General features: G+C 43.2%; 1 protein-coding gene across 1 annotated transcript in view; it reads left to right on the top strand.

Annotated features, from left to right (window-relative positions):
- The window catches only part of ITGA4 (integrin subunit alpha 4), a 213,932-nt gene that overhangs the window by 55,255 nt on the left and 143,191 nt on the right, over nucleotides 1-15,486 (top strand). Inside the window, exons 3-5 of the mRNA XM_088476418.1 lie at nucleotides 323-429; nucleotides 3,512-3,638; nucleotides 14,582-14,649. Of these exons, the coding sequence (XP_088332544.1) occupies nucleotides 323-429; nucleotides 3,512-3,638; nucleotides 14,582-14,649 (302 nt within the window). The remainder of the gene's footprint in view (nucleotides 1-322; nucleotides 430-3,511; nucleotides 3,639-14,581; nucleotides 14,650-15,486) is intronic.

The raw sequence follows: 15,486 nt of genomic DNA on the forward strand, positions 1-15,486 counted from the left end.
AGGCTGCAGCACAGTCCAAAATTCAAATAGGGGAGCCACACCAACTGCCAGTGATGTTTGGCAGCATTTGGGGTGGCAGTTGGTGTGGCTCCTCTATTTGAATTTTGGACGGCGCTCCAGCCCCACCTCTAGAGCCGCCACTGCTTGGGAACCATTGGGTCCTTCCACATTGATATATGTTTACAGTTTTGCATTTTGTAAGACTTGACATGAGAAAAATAAAGCTGGGCTTATTTACTAGACCACATCATTCGCTGCTGGACAAAATAAATGGCTCAAGAACGTTTGACCTATGTGTAACTGCTCTTTTTTTTTATTTTAGGAGAACCAAATGGTATAAAATGTGGAGTGACATGCAAAGCCGAACAAGATAATCAATGGTTGGGGGTCAGCTTGTCAAGGCAGCCTATAAAGGACGGACATATAGTGGTGAGTGACAATATGTGTGTTAATGATGTAATTTCACTGTGTTTTTTTTCAAGTTGTATATAACCCGTAAATCAGAGCAAGGGGCATATCTTCATTGTGACAACGGACATGACTGCGTCACAATGAGTTGTGTGCCCACTCCATACTTGCCGACATTCAGCTCATTCAGGTTTTTACTAGTAGTCCGGGGGGTAGACGGCAGCCGATATTCAGGAGGCTCCCGACCAAATCGGGAGGGTAGGCAAGCCTGGCCCACTCACAGGACCGTTGCAAGGTTTCTGGGTGCCCTAGGCAACACAGCAGTGTCCCAAATTCATAACATACTATATAGAATATTACACACAGCAGAGCACCAAAATCACAATGTACCTCATAACACTGCCGCAAATTCATTATATGTCACTCAGCCATGAGTTATGCCATTCATATGTTTCTTTGTGGACCCAGCGGCACCCCCCAGTGGCCAGCGCCCTTAGGCGGCTGCCTAAGGTTGCCTAATGGTAGCACCGGCCCTGCCTATGTAAAGCGCAATGGACTATGCTGGCACTATATAAGTAACTGATGATAATAATTATAATAATAATAATAATAATAATAATAATAATAATTAAATAAATATACCCTTCTAAAGCTTTCAATTCACATACAGGGGATGCAGAAAATTGCTTTTTGCGATACCCGCTAAAGCCAGAAAGAGCATACAGACTTGGATATAAATACATCCCCTCTCTATGTCCCTATTCTTGCAAAAGTTGTAGTACATATTTCAAATGCATTTGATGGAGGCGTCTGTCCTAAGGGGATCCAATGCACATCAGTTCTGTGAGATATGGGATAGCTCAGTTGTGATCCTGTCTCCTAATATTAAAAAACAACTTTGAATCTGTTTTCAAAATTCTGTCTGGCACAAGGCTCATGTCTATGAGGGAATGTAGTCAGCATCCTGGCATGCGGATGCCGATGGTCAAAATACCGGTGCCGGAATCCCGACAACGTTGGGATCCCGGCTCCAGAAGTACGACCGCCGGCATTCCGAAGGTAAGTATCAGGGGTTAAGGGGGAGGGTTAAGGTTAGGCACTAGGGGGAGGGTTAGGGTGCAGGGAGGGGGAGGTTAGGTTTAGGCACTAGAGTGGGAGGTTAGGTTCAGGCACCAGGGAGGGAAGGTTAGGGTTAGGGGTAGAATTAAGGGTTAGTGGTAGGATACTTACCTAATGGTGTTGGGATTCTGACTGTCGCTGTCGATATTCTGACCGGGGGCATCTCGACCCCCGGGATCCCATACCCAATGAGGAGGACCACCGATCTACCTGTACGTTGGAGTGGATCCCTGGCCTGCTATTTCTGTTTGCAAATGTTCCCCGTGAACATTTGACAGCCTACCCCTTCCCTATGTGAATAATTATTAGCACCCCCCCCCCCCCCGTGAACAAGTGACAAGACCGCCCTTGTGTGCCACAGAGATCATCAAAACCAGTCCTAGACAGTTGCATCACATTCAGGGCCTGATTCTGCAGTGTACGCAATAGCGATTACGGACGCAGTTGAGCGATTGTTATCCATTGTGCATGCGTATAAGCCGCGGTGGGCATGCGCTGCGATCTCACTGCGATTACAGATGCACAGAGGAACCCATCGCAGAGAGAGTGACAGGATGTCAGCATTTGGGGGGTGGTGAAGGGGGAGTGGTCAGAAAAATGCGGGGTTGCCTGTCCGTTTGAACGCCGTTTCATGGGCGTGCATAAATTAGCCGCTGCGATTGCACACATAGCTTGTGTACTCACTGCGTGTGACAAGACTTTCAGTTTCTGCGGCTTTTCAGAGCTGGTGTAAATTCTGCGTGAGGGGCCGATGTGCGTCGATGATACCGATGTATACACAGAAAAGCGAGGTTGAACGTATATGAGGAAGCAGCACTGGGCGTCTCTATGCCGGCTTTGCTTTGGCAAGCATTAGCATATTTTCACAGCTGCGTTCCGTACGATTTCGCAGTTGCGATCGCTACTGATTCAGGATTTCAATTCATTTGTTTGCTGTCTCACTCACAGTCACTGATATATGTATATTGCTCCTGGCCGTTGGCGAATAGTGGGTACAGGGTGGGTGGCATGGCGCAGGATGTTCAAACGCCATTGTTCAAACGCCAATTCCTGAGTTACCAATATATATACACTATGGTTTTAAAACCATCAGCAGTCCATGTTTTCCTAGGGTGTGTTTTCCTAGCTACGTTTTCCCACCTTTTCTGTGTTTGTTGACTGCTGACATTCTATTGTTCTTATTGTGTATATTTGTCATGTTTTATCCCAATGTCTTATCTATGAATGCATCTCCCCCTCTGGTGCCCCTAGTCACAGGCCAACCGTGGGCCCAATTCAGACCCGGTCGCTATGAGCGTACGCTCGCTCGAGTATGCAAATATTTGAAAGTGACGCGGCGGGGAGCGATCACTCGCCAAGGCATAAGCACGCCCATCGTACCAGGTCATCTCCTGAAAGTTTGTGAAAACATTGGTATATCGACCACTATCGGATGTGAACGCAGTGCTTGTGGTAGCTTTTTATTACCGCGAGCATTGTGAGGAAAACAGAGTAAAAAAATGGCTGGTGAAGTGTACTATGACGCTGCCTGTTAATTATGCACGCCTCTAAAATGGCATTTAAACACTCAGGCACGCCTGCGTTCGCACCTCCAACCCCCCGTTTTTACTGGACTTCCCCTGTTACCACCCACAAACGGCCTCTCCTGTCACTCACTCTGCTGGGCTGGCTTTGCTGTGCAAGCGAGGGATCTGCGAACGCATTGTGTAGTTTGCGCATATGCACTGCGATGCATACACATGCGCAGATTAACAACCATTGGTAATAGCGAGCGCACTGCGGATAGCGTCCGAGTCTGAATCAGGCCCCGTGTCTCATGGCAAATACCAGTCCTGTTTATGTGTATCATTACATAGATCACTGATTCTTGCTTTGATATGTTTTACCGAATGTGTTATTATTACTGAAGTAATTAAGTAATTAATGTGTGGCTTTATTTTCTGCCTAAAATGTTTTTGTAACTATGAATGTCTTTCTTGCATAGGTTTGTGGCCATAGGTGGAAGAATGTACATTATATTAAGGAGTACAAGCTCCCACATGGAATATGTTATAAAATACCTCCAAATTTGCGAACAGATTTAAGCACCAAAATTTGTCCATGTTTCAAAGGTAAGCAAGCAATCTTACCCTGTAATGTTCCATAAAGGGCTCCATCTGGCTCCATGCTACATTATGTGCTATAGAACAAGTATAATAATATTTCCATGCCTTATAAAGTATCTTATTTTATGTGACCGTTCATTGGTTTGCGCCTTTTCTTTACTAATCTTCTATTACCTGTAGGTCTACATGGACATTATTGTTCAAGCACATTAACTGGGCAAACGGGAGAGTGTAGGAACACAAACACACATATATATAGTATTAGACACTCCAGCATGTGCCACATACCTTAAAGAAGGCTATATCCACATAAATGTATTTCACACTGATAGATTTGTTGCCAGTGTTGCACCTGCACAGTTTTGTGCCCTGAGCAGGTCATGTAGTGCCCCTCCAGGTCTCTTTGCCACCTTTACCCCGCTTCCCACCACTATTTGTCACTGTCAAGAGTGTGCAAAGCTGTTATCCAAGCAAAAGGGGGCTACTTTGAGGAATCTAAAATATAAAACATATTTTGATTTGTTTAACACTTTTTTGTTTACAACATAATTCCATTTGTGTTCTTTCATAGTTTTGATGTCTTCAGTATTAATCTACTATGTTGAATATAATTTAAATAAACAAAAACAATTGAATGAGAAGGTGTGTCCAAACTTTTGACTGGTACTGTATATATATATATATATATTCAAATGGGATCATTAGTATCAATTCCCAGCATTGGATATAAGACACAATGATCCCTATGGCTACATGTATTTTCTGAAAAGTAACAGTGTGTTTTCATCAACACGTAAATCTTACTGCTTTGGGGCTCGGTTACATTTGGATGAAAGTCACTTTTATGACACGCCTCTCAGATGTAGCAGGCCACGCCCACTTTACCGCCGTGTTCATAGGTTCTGCTCCCTGAAATGCTTTTTCAAAAGTAGGCAAGTATGTTACACCCATTGCATTGCAGTATGGTTTGTCTATGTGTAAAGTTGCTTCTTTTTATTTTGTTTGCTCCCAACTCTGAAGCAGCCATTGTATCTTTTGTATCTTCAGGTTTCAAGTAGACATTGGGGCTGATTCTGAAGTGGGAGCAAAGCAAAAAAAAATAAAAAAATAACTTTGTATTTGAACCAAACCAAGTTGCAATGCCAGGGGTGCAAATGCATTTATATACAGTATATAGTGACTGCGTTTGCATGTAGCCCACAAATCCTGTACAACTTTATTCTTAAGGTGCCCATACACAGTGCGATAAAGCAGCCAATCCGACGGATTGGTACGAATTGGCTGCTGTATCGTACCGTGTATGGGCATGATATCGGACAGAACGCGCACCCGTCGGGTCGTACATTGCACCCCTAGATCTAGTCGATCTGGGGCTGCGATGTGCGATCCCAGGCAGTGTTATGCGGGTGGGGAAGGGGGATCCGGAATAACGGGCGGTCGGCCACCCTGATCACACCATGTGTGGGGAATGTCCGATATGTCGGACGTCAGATCCCCCATCACGTCACACGGAGCATATCGCTCTGTGTATGGGCGGCTTTACACTGCAATTTCGATTTGAGTTTGGAGTTGGACACACCCCTCCCAAATCTAAATCTCTCTGCACATTTTACATCTGCCCCACCTGCATGTACAGTACAGTGGTTTTACCAATGTGCAGAGACAGATTAACAACAGGGCAGAGGGACAGTCTCCAAGGGCCCTCCCACACTAGGTGGGTGAGTGGGGGCACACATAGCTACATCAGGGGAAAGTGTGGCATATGTGAACTAGGGCGTCTGTGTGGCATAAGGTGAACTAGGGCCACTACAGTGTGTTTAACACATTTGTGGTACTGGGATTATTTACTAATGGGCGTCAGAACGGGGGGAGCAAGTTGGCAGCTCGCCCCCCTCCCCCCAAACATTTAAAGGAGTGGCGGTTGTGGACTGTCAGGGATGTGCAGCTTTATAGTAATAGGCTACACAGAACGATTTTATTGTGCCCCCCCCAACATTAAACCGTACCGACGCCCCTGCTCATTATACTTTTTAATAATATCGACAGCATCTTATTGATAATTGTATTGGTAGAGGCCCCCACAAGTCAGGCCTGCCTACCCTCCCGATTTGGTCGGGAGCCTCCCGAATATCGGGTGCCGCTCCCGACCCCCCGGAAAGGCAGGCAAGCCTCCCGGCAGCCGCCTACCCCCCCGAACTACTACTAAAAAAACCCGCAGCGGGGGGGGGGGCCCCGATGACGCGAATCGCGCTGAATCGCGTCATTGTGGCTCCGCCCCCTGCTTCACAATGCCCTTTTCCCGGCATTGTGAAGAGGGGGCGGGGCCATGATGACACGATCATGCGGTCACGCCCCTAGCCCCGCCCCCAAAACGCCATCATAGCCCGGCCACGCCCCCCGCAGAATGCAGGCATTCAGCTCCCTCCCGGAAGGAGGGAGCTGAATGTCGGCAAGTATGCTACAAGTTAGTTGTCCTGGGCCCACAACGAATTTTAGTTCAGCAATGCAAAGGAGCAAAGCTACTTCCTCTTTATTGCTTTACTTCCAACCCAGAATCAGCCTTATTATCTCCTTAATGTTTTACTATGGGACGTGGAAGAAAATATTTAATAATTTTCAGGTATTTTGTTTTATTAGTGATAACTACATTATATGTATATATATATATATTTTTTCCCCTCTAATTAACTTGTGTGGAAGTGTATCAAGCTATATTTAGTTTTATATTTATTGTAGATTAGTGTGTGTATATTACTGCGCTTCTTAATATACTTTTATATAAAATAACTTTTTTTTTTTTTTTAGTGGTCGTTTAACTCCGAATAATGATTTTCCTAGAACATAGATTCCTGATGCATCTAGTTTAGCAGTATTAGCAGGGTTGGACAGATGAGACGATGTCAGTATAATTAGTACCCAAAAGGAATCATGTGGAGGCAATTACAGACTGAGAATGGTTTATGTCACGTGGGTGTTTTGGTTTCCTGCTGCAGAGAAGGTTCTTGCCCTAGTCATTGGAATGCATGTGTGTGTGTATGTGAATGGTGCTCACCACACTTTGATGTAGAGAGACGTGCACTTTATGTTTAGTTGCCTTTTAGACATTTGTAGTACGTTCAGCCCGTACAGCTTACATTGCATGAAAAGAAGACGTGAAAAACATAAATGGTCTGGAGCATCAAAGTGGAAACAAGATAAGACTAGCTAGGGGTTAATTGCACGGTTTAAGCTTTCGTTGAGTATCTGCTCAGAAAGACGTTGTCAGAAGTCGGCAGATAACATAAAGCACGGCTGATGGACCTTGGGCTCAGTATAGTACTGCCAGCAGGAAATACATTTTAGTATTGACACAACTAATTAAGATAGTGGCTGTTGAACAGAGTCCATTGGGCCTGATTCTGAGTTTGATCGATATTGTTCACAGCGAGACGCGCACTGCCAGCGGCGCAAAGCTGTCTTGGCGCACCTTTAGAACGCACTACTGAAATTTGCACTGGCTCTTTGGCTGGCATAGTTTCTCTGTCTGACCATGGTGTCCTGTGTGAGCAAGGGGCAAACGCAGGATTTCTAAAGCGGGGTTTCCAAATGCTTGATTTTAGAGCAACTGTGGCCATTCCATGAAAAGGGCATTAATAGCGCGTAACCAGCTATAATATACGTCATACGAAGGTATGAAATTATTCTGACATATACAGAACCAGCAATCACAGTATGCCATTATATGCGGAAGAAGGGCCATCCTGTCTGAGCTGAATGTTTTTATTTCAGATGTGGGCTCCATTCCAGATCATTTGAGCAAGTTCAGGAGTCTGGGGGAGCAGCAAAATAACCCAGCACTGCCCTGGACATATAACTGGTCTCCTTATGTACTGAATAGTGTATTATTATACAGTATTGATAGTTGACCCTATAAATGGTCTATATCAGTACACCTCTAAAAATATGCAGCTTTAGTATTATATGCTATTTCTATTGTGGTCATCATGGTGTGGGCTGGGGAGGAGGCAACCGGAAACCCCCCTGTGTTAGCCTATGTAGCGGTTCTGCATCTTTAGAAATAGCCGCTGTCAATTACACGGTCCCATCTGCCTAGCCACAGGAACTCCACTATAATCTACAGTGCCTGCGTCTAAATTTGGTCTGCGTCTCTGTGCGCAGAACTTACAACATCGGCCAACTGCAGGCATATCGGCATTGTGCGTGGTTAGCGCCTGATTCAGAAACAGGCCACATTATGTCCACCAGAGTCAATAAAGACATGAGATATTTATATTTGTATATGATTTACCAGCTTCCTCCACCAACAACTATTTTAAGCTGCTCCATTTGCTCTACTAATGTTCTCATCTCATAATAATTTACTAAAGGTCGATTTTGATAGATTTAAAATCGATGAAAATTGATCAACATCGATGTTGTACTTCTGGGGCTAAATCACACATTTACTAATTCTTAAAAAAAAAAAAATAAATTGTGTTAGTAAATGTGTAATTTAACTCCAGAAACTCAACATTGATGTTGATCAATTTTTATTGATTTCAAATTGATTCAAATTCACCTTTAGTAAATACACCCACTATGTATCCCATGCACCCTCACTCAGACAAAATAGGATATACTGACCTCATCCTTTCCTCCACATCTTTGTACTCTCCCTCTCTCTATCAATTCCAGTTATCAGCAAATCCCTTCTTTTGTTTACTAGCTATCAACATACCAAACAAATATATATCAAGAGACGCAATAATAGTACATAGGTCCCCTGACTGTGACCATATGATAAAACCTCACCCCCTTCCTGAATGGATCAATTTCGTTGTCTGGTTTTTATGTATCTTACACCTTGATTTAAAATATACATCTATATAATAATTGTAGAAGGTCTGTCCCGTCTCCTGAATGTGCACGCAGTGGAAGCCTGGGTGCGCACTCCAACTGCTTAGCTAGAGAGATGAGACAAACTTGGGAGAGGAGGACTGGCCGCTGTGGTAAGTATGGAAGCAGTGGGGCTCAGGAGGTAGTGACAAGGGGTGGGGTGGGGGCAGGGCCGAAACTAGGATATCTGTCACCCGGTGCAAGGCAGCAATTTTGCGCCCCCTCCCTTCCCGTACCTGGATTTTGTCCTTGCTCCTCTATAAGGCAGTGCACTAGTCATTATTCCACACACAATAATGCCCATTACACATTATGCCTATTACCAAAGTGCCACTTACATATTTGCCCGACACCATTTTATGCCCCACAGTTAGGATTCTAATTACTTTAAAATTACCTGCTCATTGTCATTACCAGGGGTTTCATGCTCGTTGCCAGGGGGTTTCATGCTCGTTGCCAGGGGATTTCATGCTCGTTGCTATGGGGTTAATGCTCATTGCCAGGGGTTACATGTTCGTTGCCATGGGGTTTCATGCTCGTTGCCATGGGGTTTATGCTCATTGTCATGGGGTTACATGCTCATTGCCAGGGGGTTATATGCTCATTGCCAGGGGGCTACATGCTCATTGCCAGGGGGTTTCATGCTCATTGCTCTGGGGTTTATTGTTCATTGCCAGGGGGTTTCATGGGAGAAGATGCAGCTTTCAGCATCTTCTCCCTGCACTTGCGCTGGCCTGCAGACACTAGAGGTCCAGTAGGACCTCTAGTGTCTGTCTCCTCCTTGGCGGCGGCCATTTTTAGATGGCCATTTTCAGCAGAGTCCATGCGGACAGCTAGTCTGCATGGAATCTGCTGAAAATGGCCACCCAAAAATGGCCGCTGCCAAGGAGGAGAAAGACACTAGAGGTCCAGTAAGGACCTCTAGCATCTGTCTCCTCCTTGATGGTGGCCATTTTTAGATGGCCGTTTTCTGAATCTGCAGCCCCCAAGCCACCGTGAGTCAGCCCTTTTTTACCCCCTGCATTCCGGCACCCGGTGCACGTGCACCTCTAGCCCCCCCCTAGTTGCAGCCCTGGGTGGGGGAGCTGTGATAAAGTTGGGTGAGGGCTATGCTGGGTCCATAATACTAGTCTAAAATATTATGCTAGAAAGCAGTGAAAAAGGATGGAACCATGTACATTGTATGAACACAGAATATCCCCTTACTAGCAGCCTAATTTAGTCTTGTTTGGTCTGTGCGATATAGTATAGGGAGCTGCCAGCAAGCTTGCCGAATTAGTGAATGCAGAAAGGTATTGGGGAAGCAGCAGAAGCATGACTGCACAAAGGGGGGCTGATTCTGAATCGCACACACAGTGGCTGCAGTTGCGTGCAGCCGCAGAAGCCAGATTTGTGCTAATGCAATAATCTGTTCAAGTAATGCTGGGGATAGTGTGTGTTCAAGCGGAAACCCAAGCAACCTATAGCAACTACCATCATTGGTATCTGCCATAGCCATAACTAGCTATGGGTGACCGGTGCCGCTGCACAGAGCTCAGAGGCTCTGTTGGCACCCAATGGTCGTTACTCCTGTCTAGCAGGGTGTCCGGAACGGTACCCTGTAGCCAGGAATACTACTGCAACACCCGTGGAGTGTCCTGTGGATGCTCCAAAGGGAACTCTGTATACTATATGCAGCCGAACGGGCATCCTCAGGTCAGCGCGGCACTTACTGGAGCTGCCGGTAATGCCCCCCATTGATGTGCCCAGTTACGGCCCTGGTATCTGCATTGGCACCAGCCTTATGCTATAGTAGATGAAACAGACTCTGCATATTATATCACTCCCATAAGACTGAGTGGTTACATGCGATCACTTTCCCATTAATGTTGAAGGAGTTGTTTTTATTTAGCTATGTATGGACAAAAGAACAGCTATTTCATATATCACCAGAATTGGGGATGCTCATCTGGGGAGTGGCAACATTCAGAATATCAAAATTCATAATGATGTGTATAAACGAGCACTGTATGATATGTGAAAATATGTATTTATATTAAAAAGTCACAAATGCATGCAATTAAAAATAAAATAAAACACAAAACTTAAAAACCGTATAATACTTAAAAGCCAAAAAATTGCACAGGTTTGTGTTTCGCTACAAACAGGTTGGCGTAACTTGGTGCGAAAGTCATGCCCTTCGCTGTGCCTTTGATTTGCTGGTAGTAATCTCCGTTGTACCAAAAATAGTTATGATGGAGAATAAACTCGATACTGCTCATGAGTAAGTTGATCTGCAAGCACAGACATAAAGACACAACAGATCAACTTCATCATGAACAGTATCGAGTTTATACTCCATCATAACTATTTTTGGTACAACGGCGATTACTAAAAACAAATCAAAGGCACAGCGATGGGCACAAGTTTTGCACCTGTTTGTAGCAAAATGGGAAGACAACAACATTTGGAATGATAACATATATAAAGACCATCTAATATGTTGGAAACACTATATTGACCACGTCCTCTTCATTTGGAATGGGCCAGAAGAAAAATTTAAAAAAATTCATCAGTTATCTAAATTCAAACCAAATCGGTCTAGAATTCACTACGCAACATAGCAAAGAAAAGATCACCTTCCTAGACTTGGAAATTTATGTAAAAGAAAACACACTACAAACAAAAACATACATAAAGTAAGTTTATGGAAATAACATCCTTGGAACAACAAGTAACCACCACAAGAAATGGATTAAAAATATACCAGGAGGCCAAATAAAAAGGATCTTCAGGAATCGTACAGAATAGGAAGAATTTCTGAAACAAAGTGAAGAATTAAAAAATAAATTTGTGGAGAAAGGATATAAAGACCAAGACTTACTAAGGGAAATAACACAACAACTGAATTCAGACAGAAAAGATGCCATTTAGTATAAACAGAAGACAAAAGAGAATCCCGAACTTGCATTGATAACACGATACAACAACAACTATAAAACAATAGAAGACATTTACCAATGGCATTGGCACATTTTACATCTAGAAGAAGATTTCAAAACCATTATTGGAGAAAGACCAAAGATTATTTACCCGAAAGCAAAGAACCTGAAGCAAGAACTGACAATGAGCTACATACCACTAGATGCAAAAAAGAAACAAGAAATAAACGGTTTTTCCAGTGTCTCACATGCAAAGGATGCAAAAACCATGCTCAGCACTCAACAAAGAGAATAGAAGACTTCCAATCTAATCACAATTTTAATAAATTTAAAGTGAAAGAACAAATAACATGTGAGACAGAGGAGGTTAAATATTTATTAGAATGTCCTTGTGGCCAACAATACGTGGTTCAAACGAAAAGAAAACTAATAATCAGAATATCTGAGCATATATATAATATAAAAAAGGACTTACCACGCACAGTCTGTCACAACACTTTTTAGACAAACATAATAAAAATCCTGGTGGATTAAAATTTATAGGAATTCAAAAAGTGACTTCCCATTGAAGAGGAGGGGATATAGTGACATCACTCAAAAAATGTGAATCAAAATGGATTCACACTTTGGGAACCCTAGTCCCTAAAGGATTTAACATCGATTTTGACATCAATGTTTTTTTGGAGTAAAATACCAAATTTTGATAGTCATAATTTTGATACCAAATTTTGATAGTTGTTTTTAGTATCCCCTTCAGATCGAAGTTAGTTCAATTACAGAATACCTCTATGATCCCCCCCCTCTTCTTTGTCATAATATTAATATTACCATTAATAATTAATTTTTAATATATCTATATACCCATAATCCTTGCCCCTTTATTCCTGACAATCCTTGAAAATTTCCATATGCTTCTTCCTCTTCCCTTATCATTTTTAACATAAACCACATCCATACATCAATTTTTTATATAAACCTTTTTATATTTTTTTTATACTTTTATATATATTTTTATATATTTATATAAACAAGTTTATCTTATTAATATGTCCAATGTATATCCACAATACTGATAAAATAAGCTCCTGAAAATACATTACCTTCACAATATTTATATTAATTGAATTGACTCATTTTTTTCACAAAGCAATGCATGCAACCACAACCATGTGGTTACCACCATTTTTAAATTCAATTTCAGGACCTGTGTGTCCATTTTATCAAGAACAATAAAGTTTTTGCATTTGATTTTAAATAAATACGGCCACCTTTGAGTAGTGCAACATCCTTGAAAAAGTATCCATTGTGATATGAAACGTGTTGGAGACAGGAGTGCTTCCCCGTGCCTCTGAGAAATCCCCGAGTGACGTCATTCATAGCCGCGAGTAACCACTTCAGCCAGGCTCACGTCAGAAAGATTTAAGCAACAGCGCTATTGAGAAAACCCGCTACACATAGCCGGATGCCAGGAGGTAAGATAGGGTCAGCTTACTAGGGACAGCTAGATCCTCCAGTGATTGTGCTCCGAGGGTTATTACCATCATTCTCAAAAGTTATATTGGGACTCTCCTTTTAACTTTACAAAAGGGCTATAAACACAAACCTGTGCAATTTTTTGGCTTTTAAGTATTATACAATTTTTAAGTTTTGTGTTTTATTTTATTTTAAAGTGCATACATTTGTGACTTTTTAATATAAATACATATTTACACATCATATACAGTGCTCGTTTATACACATAATTTGACCACTATTTTTAACTGAGCTTCTATTCATATAAAATCAGCACGGATAATTAGTTTAATTCTTTATCAACATTCAGAATGTTGACCTGTAGCAAAATATATGCAAAGTGGCGAAATATACTGTACAGTTTATAGAAAATCATGAGAAGTTAATGTGTGGACATATTCTTTAAAATAATACCACAAATCACCACTGATCTTTTCCTGTAATGCCGTGTCTTTAAAATAAAAGGTTTTAAAAAAACAAACAATACTTTGCATAGAGATATATTATTTTGCATCAAAGCACAAATAGTGACACAACAGATATACATATAATTTGTTGCAGTGTGCATGTAAAAGATAAGTAGGATTGGGGAAAAGATCAGTGCTGGTTATAGGTACTGAGGACCTCATTCAGAGGCGGTCGTTAGATGCAAGCGGTCGCACAGAATCAGGGCGGCCGCTTGCATCCTGAACGGCCACCTCCTTGTCGATCGTTAAGCTGTGGGTTACCACCCACAGCTTAACGACTGACCAGGTTGATGGTCACGATGTCAATCACCATCGCGACCATCGGGGCTTACGACCAGACCCTAGGGTAGGTTCTGGGCACTCGCAAGCCCTAGGGAGCTTTCTGCTCTGATGGAGCAGGAAGCTCCACACTGACATCACTGATGATGTCAGTGCAGCCGCCCACAAAACGGTAGGCATTCGTAAAGGAACGCCTCCATTTTGGAAACCATCCCCCCGGCCCGCCTACCAAACAGGGGCAGCTGTCGATCAACATCGACAGCCGCCCCTTTGGTAATGAGCTCCGGAGCGACAGAGTTTCTCTGTCCCTCCGGGGCTTGCGGAACGTGCAGTGCGGCCGCTGCACGTGCGCAGGCCAGACCATCGAGTCAGTTACAAGCGCATCGGCGCTCGCGACCGACTGAATGAGGTCCTGAGTTTCTACTATCCTCTGTGTGTCATTAGGCAGTGAATGGTGGATGACAGCACTCTTTGTACTTATATTAAATGAATGCTGTCAGCCAATGTAATGTGATCTTAATGGGAAGAGATGCCATGTTTCAATGCTGATGAGAGTGCAGTAAAAAGAAAAAGAAGGTAGTTTACCATATTTTTTGGTGGAGTCACTTGTGCAGGTGATGTGGTATCAAGAGGAACCCCAGGTGTGCACCATTGGGTATCCTGGAGGCATCTGACGCATGTTATGTCACGACTGGCTTGATCACAGCGTCTTTGTATGTTATTGTGTCATGTGTTGTATACACAGTTTTCCCTTCTTACCAACATTGTAGTTTTCAAGTGTCCTACAGATAAACCTTTGATGATAAAAATGTAGAGTATAACAAAAGCTGATGAGCCAGCTGTACATTATGGTAAAGTGTATATGCTAAATGTGTAATTTCTTTTTTTTTTATAGCTCATGTTGCAAAATTTGGTGAACTTCATGGTTCATGTCAAGCTGGGATCTCCAACTTTTACTTAGATGTAAGTTACCCCTCTACTATTTTATTTTTCTATTATATTCTATATTTAATAGCTGTATTCATATTCTTAATTGGGTAGCATTCATCTCTTTAGCAACGCCATATGCATGATCACTTAAACAAATGACAGCTCTCCGATAAGAGCTGTCCTTTGCAGAGTCAGGACTTTCGGGTTTATTACCTGGGAGTCCCTCTGCACAAATGCGCGGGTGTCAGCCAGCGGATGCATGAGCCACGAGGGGCCTGGGAGTGGTTGGGTGCGGGATGCCAGCGCTCAGGATCCCGGCGGTCAGAATCCCGATGCCAGCATCCTGACGGGGTTAGGACACCAACACTTGGTGGTCAGTATCCTAACCCAATCCCCCTCTCCCTACCCCTGACCTCCCTGCCAGTGTCTGAAACTAGCCTTCTCCCTAGTGCCTAAACCTTACCTCCCTTTCCCCGCACCCTACCCCTCCACCTAGTGCCTAACCCTCCACCTTAGTGCCTAACCCTAACCCTGGTGCCTAACACTAAAACCTAACCCTAACCCTCCCCCTAACCACACTACTTCCCGTCGGAATGCTGGCGTGGGATTCTGGCACTGGCATTCTAAGCGCCGACACCCCGACTGTCGGGATATTGACCGGATCCCCCTGGGTGGGATTCTATTGGAGTCGGGCCGCATGTATGTTTTTTTGGAAAGAAGTGCCCCCAAATACATAAATGCTGGATGATGTCTCAATGGGCTGCACAGGAAAATGGCTGAAAAAGAGTCTGTGTCTCATTTGATAATTGCTGATTTATTAGCACAACCAACATGTGTCCTCAATCTAGACTGAGGTCACTTAATAAATCA

This window comes from Taudactylus pleione, unplaced genomic scaffold, assembly GCF_031769625.1.
Source record: "Taudactylus pleione unplaced genomic scaffold, aTauple2 ptg000188l, whole genome shotgun sequence".
In the NCBI taxonomy this organism is placed as follows: Eukaryota; Metazoa; Chordata; class Amphibia; order Anura; family Myobatrachidae; genus Taudactylus; species Taudactylus pleione.